This window comes from Trematomus bernacchii, unplaced genomic scaffold (assembly GCF_902827165.1).
Source record: "Trematomus bernacchii unplaced genomic scaffold, fTreBer1.1, whole genome shotgun sequence".
NCBI classification, from domain to species: Eukaryota; Metazoa; Chordata; class Actinopteri; order Perciformes; family Nototheniidae; genus Trematomus; species Trematomus bernacchii.
In genome coordinates, this window is record NW_022987593.1 from 4,819,643 (window position 1) to 4,846,616 (window position 26,974).

The 26,974-nt window shown below is 39.9% G+C and overlaps 2 protein-coding genes across 3 annotated transcripts; both read left to right on the top strand.

Annotated features, from left to right (window-relative positions):
- Positions 1 to 2,353: 2,353 nt before the first annotated feature.
- LOC117482289 (arachidonate 8S-lipoxygenase-like) lies at positions 2,354 to 10,998 on the top strand. 2 transcript variants are annotated; one of them, XM_034130357.1, is made up of 15 exons: positions 2,354 to 2,455; positions 3,778 to 3,928; positions 4,353 to 4,551; positions 4,693 to 4,780; positions 5,032 to 5,154; positions 5,345 to 5,445; positions 5,615 to 5,781; positions 5,908 to 6,051; positions 6,783 to 6,986; positions 7,089 to 7,175; positions 7,255 to 7,424; positions 9,222 to 9,343; positions 9,463 to 9,563; positions 10,093 to 10,263; positions 10,358 to 10,997. In XM_034130357.1, the coding sequence occupies exons 2-15, from the start codon at positions 3,785 to 3,787 to the stop codon at positions 10,535 to 10,537; spliced, it is 2,001 nt and encodes a 666-aa protein (XP_033986248.1). In that variant the 5' UTR covers positions 2,354 to 2,455; positions 3,778 to 3,784; the 3' UTR covers positions 10,538 to 10,997. The 2 variants fall into 2 exon arrangements, with proteins under 2 accessions (XP_033986248.1, XP_033986249.1); XM_034130358.1 differs by lacking the exon at positions 2,354 to 2,455 and having other exon boundaries at positions 10,358 to 10,998.
- Positions 10,999 to 16,522: 5,524 nt separating this feature from the next.
- Positions 16,523 to 25,216, top strand: LOC117481940 (arachidonate 15-lipoxygenase-like). Its single transcript, XM_034129881.1, is given in 14 exon segments — positions 16,523 to 16,606; positions 16,877 to 17,054; positions 17,270 to 17,471; positions 21,445 to 21,520; positions 21,731 to 21,853; positions 21,950 to 22,053; positions 22,278 to 22,327; positions 22,415 to 22,672; positions 22,891 to 22,977; positions 23,094 to 23,263; positions 23,586 to 23,707; positions 23,832 to 23,932; positions 24,519 to 24,689; positions 24,886 to 25,216. Coding segments are annotated over 14 exon segments (1,857 nt in total). The 5' UTR covers positions 16,523 to 16,571; the 3' UTR covers positions 25,066 to 25,216.
- The last annotated feature ends 1,758 nt before the right edge of the window (positions 25,217 to 26,974 follow it).

A 26,974-nucleotide genomic window follows, 5' to 3' on the forward strand; every position in this document is an offset into this window, starting at 1 on the left:
TTGTAGCCTACTTTTCGTTCAGATACATACTTGTTTTAATTCCCACTTCATTTATTTGCCACTCTTTTTTCCTTTTTACAATACTCATATCTATTTTAGCTTCTGGGAAAAGCCATGGAGGAACACTACTAAATGGGGTTGCTTTGGCAAACGTGATGGTCTCCACTCCATATGCCCTCGTTCTCTCCTTACTCGTCCAGCCAAACCCACGTCCCTGGAACTTTGCATATTCCCAGCAATCCTGTAATATTCTGTTTGTAATATTTTCTTCTCCACTTCCTTGTAGCCTGACCCAGTATGACAGACTCTTCATTGTTACCACATAACTGAAGGCGGTGCTGGCAGTGACAGTTCGCCAAATTTGATTAAACCACGTTAAGGATTGCTGAACAACTTGGTTTCCGATGAAAGGCAAGTAAGTGCATGATTCAGGCAACATATTCCTTTTCAAGTATACAAAATGCCAGAGAAAAACGACTCTATAACTGATAAACCTCAGGTTGCACAACGAGAACACTGACAGCAAACAACATACAAGCTTCGACTGGTTTAGTTTGCATTTTGGTTTGCTGAGAATGTATGTAATATAAATTACAATAAAAAATGTACTGTGCATTTAAATGCTCTGATTAAATAAGATTGCATTTAGCTGACTCTTTAATCCAAGACGATTTACAATAAGGGCAGTAAGCCATAAGGATTCATGCTAAGGACAACAAGAAAACTGCTGGCACATTCACTTCAAACGAGCCGGACCATTGAAAGTGCTGATGCATAAGTAAAACTCTTAATGACCTTTTTATTTTTTATCAGCCAAGGTAAAAGTGAAACAGGTGGGTTTTCAGTTTACAACGCAAGATGTGTAGACTCTCTGTTGTCTATACGTGAAGCAAAAATGCATGTCTTTTTCAGCTGTACCTGGGTCCACTTCCAAGTGATGGTTTTTTGTTATTATTATTATTAGTTAATATTTGTTTTTGTTTTGAATTCATGGGTAGAGAGAAAACACATATTTATCTTTTTCAGATCACATACCGTTGCCTTAAAAAACATTATTTGTTTATTTTCCTGTGGTTTCTCAGTTGCAGTAACTGTTCAGCTCAGCTGACTAAAGGGATGTTTCACTCAGACAAAATAACCTTGACTGTCCAGAAAAGGTTTTGAACATATCGCTTCATTATAAGATAATGTTCAACATGTTTTTTTTAATGTTTCATGTGAAAAGTGTTTTAGCCAGTACAAAATAAACTCACAGCAGCTTTTAAGTCAGAATTTACTTGAACACAGTGAGCTACACTGATATTTTGAATGAGCGAGGAAGCTTCTGTTGATGTGGCGTGCTGAATTTTATACACAATCATGTAAGTATTTTTCCTCATTGACTTCCATGTCAATAAATATAAGTACAAGACTGCCTAATGTCTGCACACTATGACAATGCATTTGTTGTTTTTTTGTCAGCATTCTCATATTATTTTCACATTTCCTGCTTGAAAAAAGCCTGGTCTTTATTGCAAGTAAGGACGTTTTTGCACATGAGTTTTGGTCTTAATATGCGCTGCTCAATATGGGCCTAATAAGGCAGTAGTACCACAAGAATAGTAATTCTCCCATAATAACACTTAATAAATATGATCTATTCTTATGTAACAAGACATGAAAATATAAGTGTTAATTAAGTCTAAATAACTCAAAATTAGGTATTTCTATCTAAGAATATGTTCCCTATTTTAAAGTGAAGTCTTGTTCATAACCAATAAGCTAGTAGTTTGACTCTAATTGACCTGAACAGGTTCCCTATTCTAAAGTTGCCTCCTCTTCACACTTTGTAAATACATTATAGCACACACCTACTGAAATTAACCTCAACAGTACATGAACAAAGTAGGCACAAGTTGAAATATCTGTTTTATTAATGAACCACTAAAGAGAGGTTCAGACACATGTACCAAAACATGTCAAGTTCAAAAGCAGTTAAAAATGATGTATTGAAGTCAATGGCGAGAGAAAAATTATCTTTCGATCCCGTTTGAAGTGTTTCATGAATTACACATATGATGTTTGTCAATTTAAAAGATAATTTTGCAAGTAAAAAATAAATAAATGGTCGTACAACTGTGAAGTAACACTTTTTTTTTTGTGTGAAACCGCTCAATGTACTACATCTCTGGTCTCGCACAATACACGTTACCAACACCAAGACGGCCGTCACATTAGCACATTTCACCTCTTTCTTTCAGAATGAGGCGAAAACGAGGAGAAAATCACTACAAGTCTGGGCATGTTGAGAGCTGTACATACACAAAAGGGGAGTTAGTCGGTTCCGTATGCATTTTCTAGTTCTACTACTTCTTTCTGGACACTCCCACAAACTGTTAGTATAAATAGCAGAATCAGTGGGGATTACCTTTATCGAAAGAGCCTTTCTTCAGAGAAACTTCTCGCTCATTAAAAGGTAAGAGAGATGCTTTGTGATTGTTGATCAGTTAAGCAATGACTGGACAGTAACACATTCAGTGGGACATTTTATATTAGTTGTATAATACTTTTTGCTTTTAATTATGATACCAGAATTTGAAGGGTTTCTTTGCACTGAGGTCGATGTAATCACAGTTACTCGCAGTGGCGACTGGTCATTAGGGGCAGGTGGGGCACAGCCCCACCTAGTGTCAGCAGAAAGTATTACAAATAATGATTACAAAATGCAAAAAAAAAAAAAAAAAAAATATATAAAATATATTTTAAGATCATGTTTAATCATCTGATTCGTCTGTACATTGCTGTTTTAGTCTGTGTTCTTCTAATTAGTGTGTCTACAGTCACAGTGTGTGCCTATTGAGCTGTTTAGAGCCATGTGGGACAAAACCTGATTATGCCCCTTCCTCTCGCTGTGAAGTGAACGGTGACTGTAAAAACTACACTGCGCATGCTCAGAGTATTTTGTAATGTAATGTGTGTGGCAAAAAAATAAGGACCAGAGGGGCACGGAGCTACCATCCCCACCATACGTCATCTCAAATCATTCAGAGCTGATTGGCTGTAAGTACGTGTGCCGCGAAAAGTGTGGTGCTTGAAGAGGAGACGAGAGAGCTGCAGTGGCGCGTCCTAAAACCAGGAAGTAAGCACAAAAAAGCAATGAGATTTCTCCAGAGCATTTTAGAAAATAGCTTGAAATAAGATCTGTGGGAAACGTACCTGTTAGATAAATGCACGTTTTGATTAGCCGGATAACATCCACATGTCTACCCTACTTTTATAATTTTTTTATCATAAATCTATGGATTAGATTTATGATAGACTTTTGAAACTACAAGAACATAAGGATGACTTTTACAAAAAAGTAATAGAAATGTTTGTCCAGAAGGATAGGCAAATGGACTTCATCTTCAAGTCAAGGTAAGACCGCCATTTTATTGAAAATGGGATCTTACTAAGAGAGAACAATTCAATATTTAAATGATAAAATGACATTTTTTGGGTATCCTTTTGTTGAACTGTCTGTTTAAAATTAATCGAAGCATCAGACAAAAAAAGCTTTTGAAAATAATATTATATTTTGGTTTAGGTCAAAATATAATATTTGTAAACCTGAAGAGTCAGTGCCAGTGCCTCACCAGCCATGAACCTCACTGCACGTCACTGCAGAAGCTTATATATAGACATCTAAGTTTTTTGTGCCCCACCACTTTTGTACATATAAAAACGCCACTGGTTACTCGTATTAGTACTGAATGGTTATTATAGTTCTCTCACAACCAGGATTCTTCTGCTTTTCAGAGTGAAAATGGTGGACTATAAAGTGACAGTATCCACTGGCTGCCGCGATGATGCCGGCACTTCAAGCAGGGTCCACATTAAGCTGAAGGGAACAGATGGGGAGAGCGAACGCATCTGGCTTGAGAGAGATTCCGCTTTCATCCCAGGAGCTGTAAGTCTTAAATATGCCTTTCTATTTTTAAATAAAGGCTTTAACATGCTTCCTCAAACGGAACAAGAGATAACACACACACTTGTTCTAATTTACAGAAACTCAAATAATAGAAACCTTTAATTATCCCTGTAGGGTAATTCAGGTGTTTATTAAGCAACATGAATAAGATTGAAATACAAGATAGCACAGGTAAGTGTTCATACAAGGAACACTCTGCAGCCTTGACATCTAGTTGCTGTCTGGGAAGAGGAAGCAAAGACAGTGAACATATCTTCTGTGTTGCGCACATTTTTATTATTTTCTCAACCCTTATACATTCAGTCATTTTGTGATAATCATTTGGATGTCAAAGCTTATTGGTTATCAAATACACTTTATCTCTTGTATCAATGTTTCCAAACAATTTCTGTCATTACACCAGGTGTCTTCTTTCACTGTTTCCTGCCCTGTCTCCATTGGAGAGCTGTTTTGGATAGAGCTAGACAAACAGCCACCAGAAACACAAGATGAATGGTTCCCTGTCAAGGTGGTAGTCAAATCCCCCGAGGGAGGCACCTACAAGTTTCCCATTTTCCGCTCCATCACTACCAGTGATGTACAAAACTTCAGAGAAGAAAATGGTTTGTGAAATGTTTGTTTGACATCCTGTACAATGTGCACTTTCCAGAAGATATGAAGTTATAACAAGTTATTCAAGCTGGTCTATAAGGAGTCCAGAGAAAATTCTGTATGTTAAATCTGTTTTTAATTCTTTTTTTAAGCTCCGGGGATGGTTTCTGCGTCTTACCCCGGTACTTTGGACAGGATATGGGAATTATTTGACCCGGATTGGCGAGAGAAATACTATCTGTAAGTGCTCAGAGCATATTCACATTTTAATTGTATGTATTCCAAAGATAACATGTATCTAAACCTCCTCCACCTTTGGGTAAATATATTCATGATATTTAATGACAAATTAATCACAGCGTGACATTGTTGCACCAGGGTTTATGATTACAAATAAAATAGCCTACTTGTAGGTGCACTTTCTCCCTTGTTAAGCATTAGAGTGGTAGTTTTAACAGCGCAGCCTCACCACCTTTTTCTATTTAACACAGCTGGCATTTGGATGGAGAAGGAATGCCCCATTGCATGAAGGCAGAAACGACCTCTTCTCTGCCCTCGGAGGTCCAGTTCTCCTGGACCAAGAAATGGGAGTTTTACTCCAATGTCATCGCTGGGTGAAGCCTTTAGAACACCTACCTACCTACCTACCTACCTACCTACCTACCTACCTACCTACCTACCTACCTACCTACCTACCTACCTACCTACCTACCTACCTACCTACCTACCTACCTACCTACCTACCTACCTACCTACCTACCTACAAATAAAGTTATTGTATTGTAATAAATGTTTTTTTTCTAGGCTGATTGAGCTGAAGCTGAAGGGACTTGCTGATTCCAAAGAGAACTGGACTGATCTTGATGATATCACGGGAATATTAAACACCAAGAACCACTTATCAGGTGTACTATCATAGAATCTCAAATTATTAATTTATTTTGTGAACGAAAATGTTAAATCAGGTGGAACCGAGAACAGAACCCTGAGAGACCCCACAAAAGACAGTTGTTTAAGATAAAGATTTTATAAAAGAAAATCATAAACTCAACTAAGTGCAGCTCTTTTGTCCAGTCTATGTCCAGCAACATTGGAAAGAGGATGCTTTCTTTGGCTACCAGTACCTAAATGGTGTCAACCCCATGTTGATCCGACGTTGTTCAGCTCTGCCCAACAACTTTCCTGTCACTGATGAGATGGTTTTCCCCAGAGGTCCGTATACCTTGGTAGAGGAAATGAAGGTGAGTGTCTTGATACTCTCGGTAGTGTTTTCCCCAATGACATGGTGAATTAAGATGTTCATTTAGTATGTGTAATATATACTGTGTTGATGTGATTCAAATTGTTACTCATCCTCTCTAAAACAGAAAGGCAACATATTCCTGTGTGACTACAAGCTTCTGGATGGACTGACACCAAACATCATTGATGGGAAGCAGCAGTACATGGCGGCTCCCCTCGTCCTGCTCCATAAAACACCTCATGATGAGCTGATGCCACTCGCTATTCAGGTGAGATTTGCACTCAAGTAGCTAACATAAAAGATCTATGCATTGATTAACTATCATTGATTCAACTATCATTCAAACTGCAGAAGAAGTCGGCCTATACGTTTATTTATTCCTGCTTGAGCCAGAGCCAGGCAGGAATAGTTGAGTCGGATCAACTTTTTTTTACAAGACACAAAAGCATTGATGTATAAAAGACAAAGGAACGTGGGGCTGCTGCTCTGAAGTGAACCCTTTGGTCTGACATGGGCTTCAATGAAAATGTATATTTCCCCTTAAAGGTTCTATATAAATGCAGTACATATATATATATATATATTATTTATATATATATATATATATATATATATATATATATAGCGCTTTTCCAGTCTCTGGCACCAATCAAAGCGCTTTACTCTCATGTCAGCATTGATCCATTCACACACTAATTAGGGGAGACTAATATACACCCCAATTGGCCATTCCATCGGGAACAATTTAGGGATCAGCTTCTTGTCCGAGGACACTATTGAAACCATTGACCCGGCAATTGGTGGACGCCGCTCTTCCTCCTGAGCAACATATTAAATAGTTGCTATGAAACTACTTTCTATGTAAAGATATAGGAGTAGTGATTACCTAAGCAGTGAATGAAGTCCCAGTCCGTGGATGCAGTCCCTCTGCTTTAACTTCCATATTTAAGCGTTTAAAAGATTGACTGAAAAGCACAGTCACCCTTCCTTCTCCTGCAGCTGAAGCAGACTCCAGCAGGAGACAATCCCATCTTCCTGCCTACTGATTCTGAGTATGACTGGTTGATGGCCAAGGTTTTCGTGAGAAGTGCAGATTTCAACCTGCATCAAATCAATTTTCACCTGCTGCGCACACATCTGCTGGCTGAAGTCTTCACAGTGTCACTGATGCGCAATATGCCAAGGGAAAATCTACTGCATAAGGTACCTGGAATAATAATACTTGAATTACTGTAGCTGTATTTTTTCAACTTGCTTACTTTGTTAGCATGTAATAGTGTTACTAACAGAGTTCCCTCCTTCCAGCTGCTCATACCTCACACTCGTTACACTCTGCATATCAACGTCCTAGCTCGAACAAACCTCATATCTGAGAACGGAGCTTTCTCACAGGTACGGAAAGACCAACTTTTTTAATATCATGTACAGTATTTGTCTCTAACTATATCCTGAAATATTGACTGTTCCCTAGTTTGTAGCTTCTGGTGGAGAGGCTTTGAAGACCATCATGAAGCGATCACTGTCCTCATTGACCTACAGCTCCCTCTGCATACCAGAGGACATCACTGAGCGTGGCCTGGAGGCTGTGCCCAACTTCTACTACAGGGATGATGGACTCAAGCTCTGGGATATCATCCAAAGGTATCATAGTGTAGGCAGTTTCTATTCTGCAATAATAATATGTGCTAGGGATGCAAATAATGTATATTGTAGTTGCCATGCGATAAAGACTCAGATGATGCTTAGGGTTAGGTTTGTTTGAAACAAACAAACAACTGAATCACATAAAACTAATTATGTCAATGAAGAAAGGATAGATCCGCTGGCACGCACAAAGGCTATGGATCTGTTTGAATGCAGTTATTGCCCCAGCAAAGAGCACTAGTCCTGCAGTAAAGCAACTTGAAAATACAAATGCAGAATTAGAGTTTATGTTCCATTCCCCATCTGCAGAAGTGTGCTCCATGTTTTGTTTCATGAGGCCTGGCTACAAAGACTTTAAGATGTCTTAAAGTGTCAAACGTACACCTATACAACCAATTCTCAAACTTATCTCTACCTTAGGTGAGGGATAATGTGCATTTTTCAATATTGAAAAATAAAGATATTGAAAAAGCCTTGCTGTACATTATCCTTAAAAAAACTCTGTTCCACGGCGTACCAATGGCTGGAACTGCAACAAAAACAACTTAATTTTAAATGAACGGCAGCACAGATCAATGTTTTCTTTTACTGTCCAAGTCTTTTCACAGTTTATTTTTCTTTCAAGTCCTTAAACAACGCCAGAGAAGCCCATACCGTGTTCATGTTAGTGTTTACCTCCTGTCTGTCTTCTTCTGTTGACATTTCTGACATCTAACGCTCTATCTTTCCTTCTCTCGCTTGATCCTTCTCGGCAACGGTCATTATTTAGCTTAGCAGCGGTCTGTTATCGAGTATTAATACCCTCTGATATCTGTAATGACCAATCAGAATCGAGTTTTCAACTCAGCCGTGTAATAATACATTTTATACATTTAGTTTGTTTTGAAATCCCAGTAAGGTTGCCAGGTAACCATTAGACTCTATATGGTTGTTGCTCATGGTCACTGTTTAACAACAAATGCATGCAGCATGATACTTCATATAAGACCACAAACTTAATTTGCTGGTAGCATAGGCATCATTTTCGCTGGGGACATGTCCCCTACAATTTTAGAAAGTATAGTTTGTTTAAAAATCGGAATAATAGTGTGCACAAATAAATGTTATAAATGAGACACCTTGAGAAGGTTTATCTACACAAGAGAACATCTACCATCTTGAGAACCGTTTATCCGTTTTCAGTTGATGGGTGTATTTCTGGGAACCCAGTGGTGTAGCTAGCTTGCAACAAGTACAATAATTGTCAACCCAGTATGACTATCCAGCGGTGTCCATGGTTACTCACATTACAATGGTCACATGACTGTTGTCAAACATGAAAACAAAATGGTGGGGCAGGAAAAACTAAATCAAAACGATATAAGTTTTACATATTTGTGTGTGTGTGTGTGTGTGTGTGTGTGTGTGTGTGTGTGTGTGTGTGTGTGTGTGTGTGTGTGTGTGTGTGTGATTAATATTAATTTGTTACAGTATGAATATGGTGTGCTTATTGAGTAACCCCACTGTAGGCTGAGGCACCAATTTTCATAACAAAGTGACACCCATTGGTGGTATGCATCATGGAAGCCAGGTTAAGCTGGGATAACACAGCAAAAAAGCTACATTGGCATGTCTTAAAAAATGTCAAACTATTCCTCAAAGTTAGGATCCTCTTTGTCAAATATTTCACCAAAATCTTCAAAAGCACAGACCTGATTCTTCTAAAGGAATGGGCCATTCAATGATGTCCCTACAGAGAGTCATACTAGTGCAGTGTGTATAATACACCAGCTAGAAATGTGTTTTACATTTCAGGTTTGTGCAGGGAATGCTCAGCTTCCACTACAAGAGTGATGCTGATGTTGAGGTTGACGAAAAGCTGCAGGATTGGATTTCAGAAATCTTTGAATATGGATTTCATTCCCGATCATCAACAGGTGGGCTAAAGAAAAGCTAAATGTTTTAGATAATAACTGTGCACAGTTATGTACCATTGTAATATGATTATTTAAAAAAAGGCATCTTAGTAAAGCATTTACTTCCCTCTGGTTCTCAGGGATCCCACAGAGATTCAACACTGTGGCAGAGTTGGTGAAGTTTGTCACCATGGTGATCTTCACCTGCTCAGGACAGCACTCAGCCGTGAACACTGGACAGGTGAAGCCTCTTAATATACCACAATTATTGTGTATTTGTGTGGAATGGGTAAATAAGGTTTTATTAGTATGTTTCTGTCCTGGAGAACGATGGATGAATTCTGTTAAAAAAAATTACATTAGACTTAGAGGATTGTAAGCAAGTCTTTAAAATAAATAGTATTTGAAAGCTATGTTAGCAAGTCAGCAAGGCTTTATAGGCACAGTGAGGCTTTAAGCCAAAATCAACAAACTATAACATGCTGTTAAACTCACAAGAGCAACTGGATTCAACAAACAATGCAAAACAATGAGAACAGAAACAGGAGTTGTATTACTTTAAAAAGGTTTTATTGCAAAACGGGCAGGTACTGTGAGTTTGTGGATGTAGTAGCAGAAAGAGCTGACACTAAAAATCCAGAAAAACATTGAACGTCAAGGAGGCACTACAGAAAACTCTGTCCTCTCCTCTCCTCATCCTCTCTTGCCCATTAATGTCTGCACATGCTTTGTTCTAAATGTAATGGCACAAAAATATTAATTCATTGCAGTATGACTATGGTGGCTGGATGCCCAACACTCCAACCACAATGCAACTTCCTCCACCAACCAGAAAGGGGAAAACAAGTAAAGAAACAATGCTGCAGACATTGCCTAACAAGGGTCAGACAGCTAACGCAATGTCCACCTTGTGGCTACTCAGCAACTCGATCTCTGACACCGTAAGTGCCCAAAACTTCCTGTGAAATAAATTACGTATCACCTCAAGATGTTCAGATCGAACATTTATTTTTTATGTATAATTGATTCTATCAGGCACATCTTGTCCACTACCCTGATGCTGACTTTGACGAGACGACCCACTGCGAACTGATAAGGGCCTATCAAGGAGATCTTCAAGCATTGAGTGCACGCATCCGTCTTAGAAACTTGACCGTGAACGTCCCATACACATACATGGATCCAGCGAAGGTAGAAAATAGTGTGGCTATCTGAATATCAGAAGGAATATGTTCCTGAGGTGCTGGCCAAATTCCCCTTCATATTAACCAAAGTAGAAACGGGGAAAAACTGCATGTTATTAAATAATGTTGGTGTGGTGGAAGGAAACTATACTGCGTTTGATCATTGAGTGATGATCTGGGAATTTTTTTAACAGCCTGATTGATAAAACGGAAAATGTACAGTTTTAAATCATAATCGACATGTTATTTCTTCTTATTAGCCAATTAATCAATACACAGGGTATCTTAACAAAATCAATAGCTCCTGGAAAAATATTATTTTGCATTACAATTGTAAGACTTAAATAAACTGTGCCTTATTACTTATGGTAATAATGAAAAGATAAATATTTGTAGAGGGAATTTTGTTTTGCCATATTCACTACAGGCCGTGTAACGTATCTGTATGTATAAAAAAACAGTTAGTGAGAAGTTTCTTATGATATCCATCTTTCATGGACGAATGGGACAATTCCAACGTGTTTGTTTTAAACTTGTTTGTGATATGGAAAATGTAATAAACATGGTGTGGGTCATCTGAATATAAAAGTCATGTGGTGGGTTTTTGGTTCCCCGAGAGACGCAACTTGGTTTAATTACTTATACTTATTTATATGATTAATAATTATATTAAATATATTAATTAACTTTTTTTTGTAATGATTATTAATTCCTTCTGATAGCCATTTTAGTTCCCTTATTGAGCAAATGACCCAACTTCTTTAAGTGACTCTTTATGTATGTCAAAGTTACAGATTCAATAGGATTAAGGAAATGTTATTAGTTATTAATTGTATTTAACTATTTCTGGACACAGGTATAGTTATGTTGACATGTTGACATTACAGGTCCAGCCTTTATTATTAAACTAAAATTAAAATCTCTAAAACTTGCTCTAGAGGAACCTGTGCACTTGAAGCACAGCTGAAGTAAGAAACAATGCAAAGTGTGCAAATACAAAAATATAAATAAGGTCGAAATCAGAAATATGTCAAAAGATATAAGCAGGCATGCAAGTAACATAACATTATTGCACATAATGCATGTCCCATATTATCCCGTAAAACTAAAAAGGAGTGTGAGTGACTGACGGTTATTGTCCACAACGCTCCACATGTTGTGCAGCATCCTCTTTTAAGACAACACACAAATATAATCAAGCTCCTCCCTTACGACTTCCTAGAGAACTTGTTAAATCTGTGGGTGTGGGCTGCCCTCACCCTGCCGCCCCAGCACATTACAACAAAGACTACAGCAACTGGCTTAAGTACAATTTTGAGAGACTTGTACTGTATTTGAGTATTTCAATTTTGTGCTATTTTGTACTTCTACTCAACTATTATTCAGAGGTAAATTGTGTACTTTTACTCCACTACATTTATTTAATACATTTAGTTGCTTTACAGATTTGGATTAATAATGTGAAATATAATCAACACTTAAATAAGACTTTAGTTACACCTGGAATACATTCAAAATCTACCCTGCAGTATACAAAGTCATTAAAACTAGCATCACCTTTACCAGCTTTGATAACACTGAAATGCATCAATAATCATAATCAGAACATATCATATATTATTCTGAAATGGGCCAATCTGCACAATGAGTACTTTTACTTTTGGTATTGTAAATATATTTAGATGCTAAAACCTTTTTACTTTCACTTCAAGTAACATTTTGATTGCATGACTTTTACTTGTAACAATGGTGTATTACACTCTGGTACTTCTTCAGCCAGGATTTGATCTCTGTTAAGCAGTCCATCAACTGCTGTAGTGAGTTGACATTTTGATTGAGAGGCAGATAGATCTGTACATCATCAGCGTAACAATGGAAGGGGATATTGTGTTTTGTGAGAATTGAACCTAGGGGCAGTATGTACAGTAGAAAAAGGATGGGGCCCAGGATCGAGCCTTGGGGAACCCCACAGGTAAGAGGAGCTTTAGCAGAGGAGAAGGTACCCAGCTGCACTGAGAAGCTACGGTCTGTCAGGTAAGACCTGAACCATGCAAGGGCAGAGCCTGTGATGCCTGCGGACTGTTCAAGCCGTGACAACAGGATGCTATGGTCCACAGTGTCAAAGGCAGCAGTCAGGTCTAACAGCACCAAGACAGCTGGGCTACATGAGTCGGCGGCTAAATCAATCCAATATGCCAGTACAAGCTCTAGCAAATCAAACCGCGTGCTTGTGTGTCCGGGGCGGGAGATTCATGTGATTGGCTGTTGGTCGAGCTTCAGACACGCCCGCCGGCAAGCTTCAACGCACGCCACCGTGTGGACGCTGTGTTAGGGTTAGGTTTGTTGGAACCAAATAAACAACCGAATCACATAAAACCAATTATGTCAATGAATAAATGATAGATCTGCTGGCACGCACAAAGGCTATGGATCTGTTTTAATGCAGTTATTGCCCCAGCAAAGAGCACTAGTCCTGCAGTAAATCGACTTGAAAATACAAATGCAGAATTAGAGTTGATTGTTTTCCAATCCTCATCTGCAGAAGTGTGCTCCATGCTTTGTTTCATGAGACCTGGCTACAAAGACTTTAAGATTTCTTAAAATGTAAAACAAACACCTGTACAACCAATTCTCCAACTAATGATTAGGTTCAAGGTTCAAGGTTCAAGGTTCTTTATTTAGTCATACGAACATAGCTACAGTGTAGTTATGTCGATGAAAATCTTAGGTCACAGGGTACTCCAACAGTGCAACACAAAACACAGATAAACATAAAAATATAGTGCAAGTAAATAGTAAATAGTAATACAAAAAGAAAAACAGTTTTAAAAAGTGAAATAGTGAAATAGTGCAATAAGAGTCTATATGAAAGTTATTGGAATATGATATATTAGTTAAATAGATAAATAATGTCTAAGTAGCAGCCAGATGAATATTAGGGATGTTATTTCAACTGTTCAGGTGTTTAACAGATTTGGCTTCAACAGTTCAGGTGTTTAACAGTCTTATTGCCTGTGGGATGAAACTGTCCCTGAGTCCGGTGGTTTTAGTCCGGATGCTGCAGTACCGCCTGCCAGACGGCAGCAGACAGAACAGTTTGTGGCTGGGGTGATGGGGGTCTTTTATAATCCTGAGGGCTTTCTTCCTGAGCCGCTGGGAGTAGAGGTCCTCCATGGATGGCAGCTCCGTCCTGGTGATGTTCTGTGCAGTTTTCACCACCCTCTGTAAAGCCTTACGATTGAGGGTGTTGCAGCTGCCGTACCAGGCCGTGAGGCAGCCAGTCAGGATACTCTCTATGGTGCATCTGTAGAAGTTGCAGAGTATCCTCCGGGAGTCCATGTTGAACCTCCTCAGCCTGCGGAGGAAGAAGAGCCGCTGTCGAGCTTTTTTGGTGATGGTGGTGACGAGTCCATGTCAAGTAAGGGATAATGTAAATTTTTCAATATTGAAAAGTAAAAATATTGAAAAAGCCTCGCTGCACATTATCCCTTAAAAAAACTCTGTTCCACGGCGTACCAATGGCTGGAACTGCAACAAAAACTTTTAAATTAACGGCAGCACAGATCAATGTTTTCTGTTACTGTCCAAGTCTGTTCACAGTTTGTTTTCAACTAACAAGTCCTTAAACAACGCCAGAGAAACCCATACCGTGTTCATGTTAGTGTTTACCGCCTGTCTGTCTTTTTCTGTTGACATATCTGACGTCCAACGCTCTGTCTTTCCTTCTCTCGCTTGATCCTTCTCGGCAACGGTCATTATTTTGCTTAGCAAAAGGATAAAGGTGATGTGGTTGGAGGGATGAGTGGAGGTGTTTCGAGCATATTGAAGTTTTATCAGAATGTAGGCAGGTGAACCATAACGAATGCTGTTGCAGTAATCAAGTTTTAAATGTAATGGATGAATGGATCAAAGTTCCAGCACCGGTGAAGGAAAAAAAAGGACGGATACAGGCGATGTACTTTAAAAAGAGGTAGTTTTCATTATCTGGTTTACGTGAAAAAGGAAAATGAGGTTGGGGGCCAAGATGATGCCAAGATGCCAATGCACCAATCTCAGCTATGGAGCCCTGTCGCTCCTTGGAGGTCAAATGATATTAATCCTAATTTTCACAGATTTTTCACATTTTCAACAACAATACATGGTCAAAGATAAAATAAACATATTGTTGTGGTTGACAAACAGCAGTAGGCCGTTATGACTCCTCAAAGCACTTTTACATAACTCATCGTTCACCCCTTCATACACATCCATACAAGGTGCCACCTGCTCAAGGGAACTAACATGCACTCAGGGATCAACCTGAGGTGAAGTATCTTGCCCAAGGACACATCGACATGGAACGACAGGTCTTTCAAATTGGAAGACCATCTACCTCCTGAGACACAGTCGCATGATTTGTGTATTTTTTTGGAATAGTTGCTTTGTCTTTGCCAAGCTGGCATTCCTTTTGTGTAGCATCTTAGCAAATCATTTAATTCCTACTACTTAACCTTCTTTTCACCCATGTCCGGTATTGTTGTACAAAGGGTCAAATATGTATGGATATCCTTAGTTTCTTAGGACATACAGATAACACATATACGGACAATGAGGTCTTAAACTCCTAGATGCTAAAACCACGTTCTTGTCAAGTTAAATATGCAGGAACCCACGACCAATAAACATCTTGTGAATACACAAGATACGTAAAGTCATTATAAAATAGAGATCGTAATGAGGAAGCACTTTTCTAACAGGACTTTCCCCATACAGGTAGAAAGTATCCAACAATACATGGTCAAAGATAAAATAAACGTATCGTTGTGGTTGACAAACAGCAGAAGGCAGAGAGGAACATGAGAAGCTAGGGATACAAAGCTGGAAAGTATATATATATATATATAAATATAATAAATATAAAACATTTTAGAATATTTACTGTATATATATATATATATTGTGTGTGTGTGTGTGTGTATATATATATATTTTGTGTGTGTGTGTGTGTGTGTGTGTGTGTGTGTGTGTGTGTGTGTGTGTGTGTGTGTGTGTGTGTGTGTGTGTGTGTGTGTGTGTGTGTGTGTGTGTGTGTGTGTAACTTTGATGTAGGGCAAAGTGTACAGCAGGTGAGCACACAACAGATTTCTACCAGGAAGTCGGCTTTATGCTAAACATATCTTCGTTCTTTTGGCTCTGGAAAGTAAAGTAGATCCCTCCCCCATGGACAAAGAGAAAACCAAGAGAAAAATGTAGGCTTACATCCTTGTATGTACATTTGTTTGTACGAGTTGACTTCCTTATTCCCCATTCTTCTGGCTGTGGGTGGCCAAATTGATTTAATCAAATCATCAAACATTTTTTCAATCTGGCAAAAGGTCAAATGATGGTAAATGGTAAATTAACTGCATTTCTATAGGGCTTTACCGTTCGTTATGACTCCTCAAAGCACTTTTACATAACTCATCGTTCACCCCTTCATACACATCCATACAAGGTGCCACCTGATCAAGGGAACTAACATGCACTCAGGGATCAACCTGGGGTGAAGTATCTTGCCCAAGGACACATCGACATGGAACGACAGGTCTTTCAAATTGGAAGACCATCTACCTCCTGAGACACAGTCGCATGATTTGTGTATTTTTTTGGAATAGTTGCATTGTCTTTGCCAAGCTGGCATTCCTTTTGTGTAGCATCTTAGCAAATCATTTCATTCCTACCACTTAACCTTCTTTTCACCCATGTCCGGTAATGTTGTACAAAGAGTCAAATATGTATGGATATCCTTAGTTTCTTAGGACATACAGATAACACATATACGGACAATGAGGTCTTAAACTCCTAGATGCTAAAACCACGTTTTTGTCAAGTTAAATATGCAGGAACCCACGACCAATAAACATCTTGTGAATACACAAGATACGTAAAGTCATTATAAAATAGAGATCGTAATGAGGAAGCACTTTTCTAACAGGACTTTCCACATACAGGTAGAAAGTATCCAACATTCCACCACCATAGCCAACCATTTCTATCGCTAAGGAGTGGACACACCCATACACATATAAAAAGAGGAATCAGCAGACATGAGCCATTCACCAAAGGATTCTTGGTCTAACAGGTAACAGAGATGCTTTATGATCTTTTTCTTTTAGCAAAGATTAGACTTATAAATAAGTGACAATTGACAAAAATAGTAGTATTTGTCATATTATCTTTTTTGCAAATGCCATTTTCATTGTATTACCAGTATTAATCCCAAATGTTCTGCCGTCAGGTTTGTCTTTTGCTTTCCAGTGTAAATATTGTTATATTTTGCATTCAGGTTTATCTAGTCACAGTCAACCCAAACTAGTGCTGAGCAACATCTTTATTATTGTCTCCCTTACAGGATTCTTCCTCTCTCCAGTGGGAAAATGGTTGATTATGAAGTGACAGTATTCACTGCCAATATCGACTATGCTGGGACTTTAAACAATGTCTACATTAAGCTGGTGGGAACAGATGGGAATAGTGAACGCGAGTTGCTGATGGACTATCTTCGGACCTGGAACTTTATAAGAGGAGCAGTAAGTCTGTTATATCACAATCAATGTTTAAATAGAGACGGGCTTGTTATAACTCTCTGATAAGTCGGGTTTAGTTTTCTTCTTGAATTATGATGTTATAAAGTCATATCTGGTGGTTTGTGAATATATGTTAATGTGATACCTGTCCTGCTTCCACCAATATAAGAAATTGCCAAACAATTAATGTTCTCAAATCATTTCTGTCATTACTCCAGGTGTCTAGTTTTACAGTGCCTTGCCCTGTCTCCATTGGAAAGCTGATCCAGATCAAGCTGGACAAACCGCGCTTCCTGTTCTTTGAAGACAATTGGTTTCCTAAAAAGGTGGAAGTGAAATCCCCTGAGGGAGACACCTACAACTTCCCCATCTACCGCTGGATCAATGACAGCGAGGTGCACTGCTTCAGAGAGGGAACAGGTTTGTAGAAATGTCTTAGTATGACATTATTGTATCCCTTATGCATGTCCCATCTACGCACACACTACCTAACAACAGGATTCAGAGATCTTTGAACACAAAGTTAACGTTAATGTGTTTTGCTGATTTATTTGTATATTCTGTCTCTTTCCTCAAAAAAGATAACTGAAACAAATACAGAATCACAATCACAAGTGAACTGATGCGCCGGTGAAGATGGCCGCATCGTCTTCGTGCTCCTCTCCAACTTTGCCCATTTTCGTATTTTGTACATATTTCTTTTACTTTTGCCGTTTTACTTTTAACATGGTTCGCAACATGCTAGCCGACCGCACCTACTCTGCCATACAATATAGCAGAGAGGAACTTTTCCAATTGCGAAACTTCGTGGACAATATTAACCCTCCGACAGACAATGGAGATTCACCATGGCTACCTGTTGCTGTTCTACCTGAGAGACGCAAGAAGAAGACAAAGCGGGGATGCCGGGCCGGGTTGCTGGTCAAACTGAGAAAACGTGAGAATCGGCCCCCTCTTCCGAGTATTCTTCTGGCTAATGTTCAATCCATTGAAAATAAGCTAGATGAACTCAGAAGCCGGATTGCTTTTCAACGGGACATTAAGAACTGTAACGTGTTAATTCTCACTGAGACTTGGCTCAACCCCGCTATCCCGGACTCCGCTATTGTCCCTGACGGATTCTCTATTTTTCGTCAGGACCGGACTGCAAACTCGGGGAAAAGTAAGGGAGGCGGTGTGTGTGTAATGACTAACAACAACTGGTGCTCAGATGTGAAGATTATTTCATCGGACTGTTCCGCACAGCTAGAGCACCTCATGATCTCATGTCGGGCCTTCCATCTGCCGAGGGAATTCACATCTGTTGTGATAACAGCAGTGTATATCCCGCCGCAGCCACTCGCCGACAACAACACGGCACTCGATCAGCTGTTTGGGTTTATTGATAAAACCGAGACTTCACGGCCAGATGCGGCGTTCGTTGTGGCCGGAGATTTCAACACCGCCAACATGAAGAAGGTTTTGCCAAAATATTACCAACACATCAACTTCCCGACGCGCGGGGGAAACATACTGGACCATGTTTATTCCCCTTTCCGGAATGGATATAAGGCTCTCCCTCGCCCTCCCTTCGGCAAATCAGACCATATCTCACTACTGTTGTTGCCTGCTTACAAGCAGAAACTTAAAAGGGACAGACCGATAACAAGGACAGTACAACGATGGAGCGAGGAGTCAGATTCAGCACTGCAGGATTGCTTTGCATCCACGGATTGGAGTGTGTTTGAGGACAATAACATCAACACACACACGGACACTGTCATCTGCTACATTGGGAAATGCATCGATGACGTGGTACCGAAGGTTTCTGTACGGACATTCCCAAATCAAAAGCCCTGGGTAAACGGTGAGGTGCGCGGCAAACTGAAAGCGCGCACTCTCGCGCACACAGCGGGAGATTTGGAGGAGTACAGGAAGTCTAGGTATGATCTCCGGAGAGCAATAAAAAATGCAAAGAGACAGTACAAAGAGAAGGTGGAATCTGACTTCAAAGGCTGTAACACTAGGAATATGTGGGCGGGACTAAGGACAATGACTGACTACAAAGGAGCAGCGGGGGGTGCTGCGGGAGTGTCTGCGTGCGCATCTCTCCCAGATGAGCTAAACAGTTTTTTTTGCACGCTTTGAGAGCAGCCAGGCTGTGGAGGTACAGAGGGACCAGGAGCTACACTGCCCTTTTGTTTTAAATAGGGCAGATGTGTGTAAATCCTTTAAAAGGGTTAACCCACACAAGGCTCCTGGACCTGATGGCATCCCTGGCCGTGTTCTCAGGGTGTGTGCAGTTCAGCTGGCAGAGGTGTTCACAGACATCTTCAACAGGTCCCTGCTGCAGTCTGTAGTCCCCACATGTCTTAAACACTCCACCATCATTCCTGTCCCCAAAAAGACAATCATCACCTGCCCCAATGACTACCGCCCAGTAGCACTCACCTCCATCATAATGAAGTGCTTTGAGCGGTTAGTCAAATTATTCATCACCTCCTCCCTCCCTGAATCTCTGGACCCCCTGCAGTTTGCCTACAGAGCAAACAGGTCCACAGACGACGCCATAGCCCTCACCCTCCACACTGCCCTCTCACACCTGGACCCGAAGAAGAGGAACACATATGTGAGAATGCTGTTCATTGACTACAGTTCAGCATTCAACACCATTGTGCCCTCCAAGCTGGCCATCAAGCTCAGAGACCTCGGACTCAACAGCGCCCTCTGCGACTGGATCCTGAACTTCCTGACGGGCAGACCCCAGGCAGTGCGGGTGGGAAATATCACATCCTCCACCCTGATTCTCAACACCGGTGCCCCTCAAGGCTGCGTGCTCAGCCCTCTCCTCTACTCCCTGTTCACCCACGACTGCGTGGCCACACACAGCTCCAACACCATCGTGAAGTTTGCTGATGACACGACCGTCATCGGCCAGATCACAGACGATGACGAGACGGCATACAGAGAGGAGGTCGAAAACCTGACATCTTGGTGCCAGGAGAACAACCTCCATCTCAACATCAGCAAAACAAAGGAGCTGATTGTGGACTACAGGAAGCAGCAGGGAGAGGGACACGCCCCCATCGCCATCAATGGGACTACGGTGGAGAGAGTCAAAAGCTTCAGGTTCCTTGGGGTCCACATCACTGAGGACCTGACATGGTCTCTTCACACCACCACCATCACTAAGAAAGCTCGACAGCGGCTCTTCTTCCTCCGCAGGTTGAGGAGGTTCAAAATGGATTCCAGGATACTCTGCAACTTCTACAGGTGCACGATAGAGAGTATCCTCACTGGCAGCATGACGGCCTGGTACGGCAGCTGCACCGACCTCGATCGTAAGGCTTTACAGAGGGTGGTGAAAACTGCACAGCACATCACCAGGACGGAGCTGCCATCCATGGAGGACCTTTACTCCCAGCGGCTCAGGAAGAAATCACTACGGATTATCAAAGACCCCCATCACCCCAGCCACAAACTGTTCTTTCTGTTGCCGTCTGGCAGACGTTACCGCAGCATCCTGGCAAGGACAAGAAGATTCGGAGACAGTTTCTTCCCGCGGGCAGTGAGACTGTTAAAAAATTGAACTGTTGAAACAACTTCAAACATTCAACTGCTACTCAGTAGTATGTATCTAATACCTAATATATATATATCATTCCAATAACTTGTATATAGACTCATACTGCACTATTCCACATCATAACTTTATTTCATTTTTATAACTATTATTATTTTTGTATTGCTCTTGCTCTTATTGTTATTATGTTATGTTATTATGTTGCATTGTTGGAGAAGCCTGTGACATAAGATTTTCAACTGCATAATTACTCTGTAGCTATGTCAGATTGACAATAAAGAACCTTGAACCTTGAACCTTGAACAATTAGCTTTTTTTTACAGAGTCAAATTACAGCACACATGATTTTTCATTAAATAAGGAGCCTCTATGCACACAACATGAAGCTACATTTAGCTCATGGTTTTTTTACCTTAGCTCATTCAATTACCACAATGTAGTAGTATAAATTCAAAATAATTTAAAGGCCGATTTGCACAAAACACAGAAGAAATAACCAATTTACCAGCAAAGGCTCATAACGTGGAGAGAAGCTATTCGTCCGACCACATGGTGATTTTCTTGAGATATAGTCTAATCATGATTGATCCCTAAACTAGAAATCACATGATCGGAACAGACCAGAGAGAAAACGTTCCTACTGTCATTACAAAATCTTACACCAGATGGGGCCAAAATCTATGAATTTGCAGGCAGCAGTCATGTAGTCATGTGCTATGACAGACATCCTGTCTGAAGACATTTGCAATCTGCTCTTTAAGGCTTCATTACATTCATGCCCACACTGTATAAATCACACATTTTGAACCTTGTTTAATCTCTTTCTTTAAGCTCTGACAGCCTGTAAAGATCCACATTCCAAGAGAATACGGGAGCAGGAGATAAAACAGCGAGAGAGTGACTATTGGTGAGCGCCCAGACCCCTTACAATATAATATATATAAATATAACCATGATATGACATTTTTGCACCCGCCAGAGATCGGTAAAATGCGTTATACATTTGCATAAGTTTCATAATTGCAATATTGAATACATATGAGGTATATTAAGCATGCATACCCTAGATTAGAGACTATCTAAAGTTCATAACCTTCTCCTATTTCCTATTTCCCAGTTGGCATGATCATGCAGAGGGGTTACCCCATTGCATGAAGGCAGATAGCCTTTTTTCCCTACCTTCTGCGCTCCGCTTCTCCTACACCAAGGACATAGAGCTTGCCTTCACTCTAGGGACAGGGTAAAGTCCTCAAATTAGATAGCCATCCTTTTATGTACCTGTTTATTGAAAGGACTTTAAGATTCATAATAAAGTTACTCTTTCCTTTTTGTTTAGGCTAATTGAGCTCAAACTTGAGGGAGTGGCTGATTCCGTGGATGACTGGACTAAGATTGATGATATCAAAACAGTGTTCCCTTGCAGATCAACACACATTTACGGTACTTAATGGTAGTTTAATAGACTTATATTGGATGAATACAAAATAAAAAAATAACATTACACTTTTCAATTTCACTTAAAATCTAAACAAATAATAAAATAAAACAAAATCACAAAATAAAAAGCAAGATAAAAATTAAAGCAGCAAGCAGTTATGAACAGGCCTTTGGACCTTCCCGCAGTTATGACAACATTAAACAAATGTAACACCGGATAAATCTAGAGACTTTGAAAGAGAGAGAGCATCTAGCTGAAAAGCAGATTAAACCTATAGTAAATTCTTAAAATGTAAATGTTATTCCTGCATAAAATAAGAAATCCAACACAAGTCAGGTCAACTTCCTTTCCACAACATAAAAGACCAAGGAACGTAGGGCTGCTGCTCTGAACCACACCCCCTTCCTTCTCCTGCAGCTGAAGCAGACTCCAGGAGAAGACAATCCCATCTTCCTGCCTACTGATTCTGAGTACGACTGGTTGATGGCCAAGATTTTCGTGAGAAGTGCAGATTTCAACCTGCATCAACTCAATGTTCACCTGCTGCGCACACATCTGCTGGCTGAAGTCTTCACGGTGTCTCTGATGCGCAGCATTCCCATGGTGCATCCACTGCACAAGGTAGCTGAAGAGAGAAAACTAAACTTATTGTTGCCAGTTTTTGTTGTTGAAGGTTTTTTAGTTGATGAGCTTTTGCGTCTTCCTAATTTAATTCATTACATTGATGTAGTGTCTATATATTTCAAGCATTACACACAGCTAAATGGTATAGTAGCAACAACGTTTCTTAATTTGAAATAATTATAATTTCACTAAAGACAGTTCACTCTGTCCTTCAGCTGCTGTTGGCTCACACATGGGACACCTTGGAAATCAACTACTTAGCTCGAAATCAACTAATATCTTAGAATGGAACTTACACCGAGGTATGAAAGAAAAATCACACCTTCAGTAAACCATTACCTAAGCAATGTTTTACTTTTTAAATGTACAGTATTTGTCTCTTACTATATTCCTTACATTTTTTTACATTGTTTCCTAGTTTGCAGCGGCTGGTGGGGAGGATATGATGAAACTCCTGAAGCGATCACTGTCCTCATTGACCTACAGCTCCCTCTGCATACCAGAGGACATCACTGAGCGTGGCCTGGAGACTGTGCCCAACTTCTACTACAGGGATGATGGACTCGAGCTCTGGGGTATCATCCAAAGGTAGAGTCTTAATATTAGAAATATCAAAACCAAAATCCTGCTGTCGGTTCTTTTGTTATAATCTTCATCATTACCACTTCAATCAAGAAAAAGTCACAGAACGTAAAACCATGAATTGCCCTTTTTAAATGTCTGTTTATGTATTGCTTGAAAGAAAGAGATAAATTGTGTTAGTGCGATTCAAGAGGGGCTGGTAGGCATATACATTTATATAAACTCATGATACTAAATAGGTTGGCATTAGTTGTCTTTCAACTACAGTGTGTAAAGAAGTAGAATTCTCAAGGCAGGTGTTATAAAAACATGTCTACATTTTCCAAAGGTTTGTGGAAAGAATGCTCAAGTTCTACTACAACAATGATGCCGAGGTCAAGAAAGACTCTGAACTGCAGAAATGGATTTCGGACATTTTTGAGCCTGGATTTCTTTCCAAAGTATCCAGTGGTGAGCTTTACGAATAGCAGAATATACATCATCATCAATGTGCACATTTATGTGCCATTATGTTATGATTGTTTAAACTGTTAGGCATCTTTTAGTAAAGCATTTACTTCCCTCTGGTTCTCAGGGATCCCACAGAGATTCAACACCGTGGAAGAGTTGGTGAAGTTTGTCACCATGGTGATCTTCACCTGCTCAGGACAGCACTCAGCTGTGAACTCTGGACAGGTGAAGCCTCTTAATATACCACAATTATTATGTATTTGTGTGGAATGGGTCAATGAGGTTTTGTAGTTTCTTTACTGAAAAGAGAGTTACATGACATTAAAAAGAGTAAACGACCATGTTAGCAGGTCTGGGAGGCTGCACGTTGGTTCAAATATGCTTCAGATGCTAACATACATAAGGTATAATTTTTACTAAGATATAAATCTTAGTTTTTAATGTAAGCTTATAGGCACAGATACAGAGTAAAGCTGAGACTGATGGGAATATCATTAGGTCTGCAGGTCATGAATCAAAGTATTTGACAACTAAAACATTTTATATAATGGTGGTGCTGGATATGAAAGGTATCACGTCCATCCTGAGGTCAACATGAATATATGAACTTAATTGAATCGCAACAGAAGTCAATAAGATCCTTTGGGCTGTGCAGATGTTGGTTCCAATCAAAATGTCATGGCAATACATCGAATAGCTGTTGAAGTAGTTTAGTTGGCTCAAAGTAGTGGACACACTGGCCAACAAAGTGGGATGGTGTGGCTTCAAAAAGTATTATTCAGTCTTCATGCCAATCTTTTATTTATTGCAGTATGACTATGGTGGCTGGATGCCCAACAGTCCCTCCACAATGCAACTTCCTCCACCAACCAGAAAGGGGAAAACAAATCAGGACACGATGCTGCAGACGTTACCCAACAAGGGTGTAACAGCTAACGCAATGGCCGCCTTGTGGCTACTCAGCAAATCATCGTCTGACTACGTAAGATTAAGATCATGATTTGTGTACATTTTGTTCAAATGTGATTAAACCAAAATATCGTCTTTTAGCTACTGAAAATCTTGTACACTTTCCACCACAGCAGTATATCTTACCCATAGTCTTTGATTGATAAACATTTGAATGTTAGTGGGAAAAAGTGTACTTGTGTATAACAATGTGTCATTGATGTCATCAGGTCCCTCTTGGCCAGTACCCAGAGGCCCATTTCAACGAGACGTTTCCCTGCGAGCTGATAAAACACTTTCAAGGAATGCTTCAAGCGTTAAGTGCAAACATCAAAATCAGAAACTTGCCCCTGAAGGTCCCATACACATACATGGATCCAGAAAAGGTAGAAAATAGTGTGGCTATTTGAATATCAGAAGGTGTATGTTCCCGAGGTGCTGGCCAAATTCACCTTCATATTAACCAAAGTAGAAAAGGGGAAAAACTGCATGTTATTAAAGGGGACCTATCATGCAAAATGCACTTTTGTACGTCTTTTATACATGAATATATGTCCCCGGTGTTCCAGGGAACTCACCAAGTGTCAGAAAACACAACCCTCTCTCTTTTCCTCCACACCCAAATCTCTAAAAACGGGGCTGCAACGGATCTGATACAGACTGATACAGATTTGAACATTTCTCTGATGTCAGGACGGAGGAGCTCCGCCTATATGGCCAACTCTCCACCTATCAGGGGAATGAGAGGTTGCCGTGGCATGGTAACAGCATGGTAACAGCATGGTAACAGCATGGTAACAGCATGGTAACATGACGCTCGTAACTCGGCCCCCTCCTTTGCAGAGGGGCGTGGTCAGCTGCAGCGCATGCAAAGACAGGGGTGGAGGAGAGCAAAATAGAGCGAAATGAGGCATGGCTAAAATGCATGATCTGTTTGGTATTTTGAAAAAGAAAACGTATAATATACCTTATATAGGTATGGCCCTACAATATATTATTCAAATATAGCATGATAAAGACTCAGATGATGCTTAGGGGTAGGTTTGTTTGAACCTAACAAACAACTGAATCACATAAAGCTAATTATGTCAATGAAGAAAGGATAGATCCGCTGGCACGCACAAAGGCTATGGATCTGTTTGAATGCAGTTATTGCCCCAGCAAAGAGCACTAGTCCTGCAGTAAAGCAACTTGAAAATACAAATGCAGAATTAGAGTTTATGTTCCATTCCCCATCTGCAGAAGTGTGCTCCATGTTTTGTTTCATGAGGCCTGGCTACAAAGACTTTAAGATGTCTTAAAGTGTCAAACGTACACCTATACAACCAATTCTCAAACTTATCTTTTACCTTAGGTGAGGGATAATGTGCATTTTTCAATATTGAAAAATAAAGATATTGAAAAAGCCTTGCTGTACATTATCCTTAAAAAAACTCTGTTCCACGGCGTACCAATGGCTGGAACTGCAACAAAAACAACTTAATTTTAAATGAACGGCAGCACAGATCAATGTTTTCTTTTACTGTCCAAGTCTTTTCACAGTTTATTTTTCTTTTAAGTCCTTAAACAACGCCAGAGAAGCCCATACCGTGTTCATGTTAGTGTTTACCTCCTGTCTGTCTTCTTCTGTTGACATTTCTGACATCTAACGCTCTATCTGTCCTTCTCTCGCTTGATCCTTCTCGGCAACGGTCATTATTTAGCTTAGCAGCGGTCTGTTATCGAGTATTAATACCCTCTGATATCTGTAATGACCAATCAGAATCGAGTTTTCAACTCAGCCGTGTAATAATACATTTTATACATTTAGTTTGTTTTGAAATCCCAGTAAGGTTGCCAGGTAACCATTAGACTCTATATGGTTGTTGCTCATGGTCACTGTTTAACAACAAATGCATGCAGCATGATACTTCATATAAGACCACAAACTTAATTTGCTGGTAGCATAGGCATCATTTTCGCTGGGGACATGTCCCCTACAATTTTAGAAAGTATAGTTTGTTTAAAAATCGGAATAATAGTGTGCACAAATAAATGTTATAAATGAGACACCTTGAGAAGGTTTATCTACACAAGAGAACATCTACCATCTTGAGAACCGTTTATCCGTTTTCAGTTGATGGGTGTATTTCTGGGAACCCAGTAGTGTAGCTAGCTTGCAACAAGTACAATAATTGTCAACCCAGTATGACTATCCAGCGGTGTCCATGGTTACTCACATTACAATGGTCACATCACTGTTGTCAAACATGAAAACAAAATGGTGGGGCAGGAAAAACTAAATCAAAACGATATAAGTTTAGTGTGTGTGTGTGTGTG

Bases quoted from the DNA above. Each gene is read 5' to 3' on its own strand.
- LOC117482289 (XM_034130357.1), top strand. From the start codon at position 3,785: ATGGTGGACTATAAAGTGACAGTATCCACTGGCTGCCGCGATGATGCC. The intron at 4,552-4,692 runs GTTTGTGAAATG...TCTTTTTTTAAG, and splicing joins AAACTTCAGAGAAGAAAATG to CTCCGGGGATGGTTTCTGCG. The intron at 10,264-10,357 runs GTAAGTGCCCAA...TGATTCTATCAG, and splicing joins GCAACTCGATCTCTGACACC to GCACATCTTGTCCACTACCC.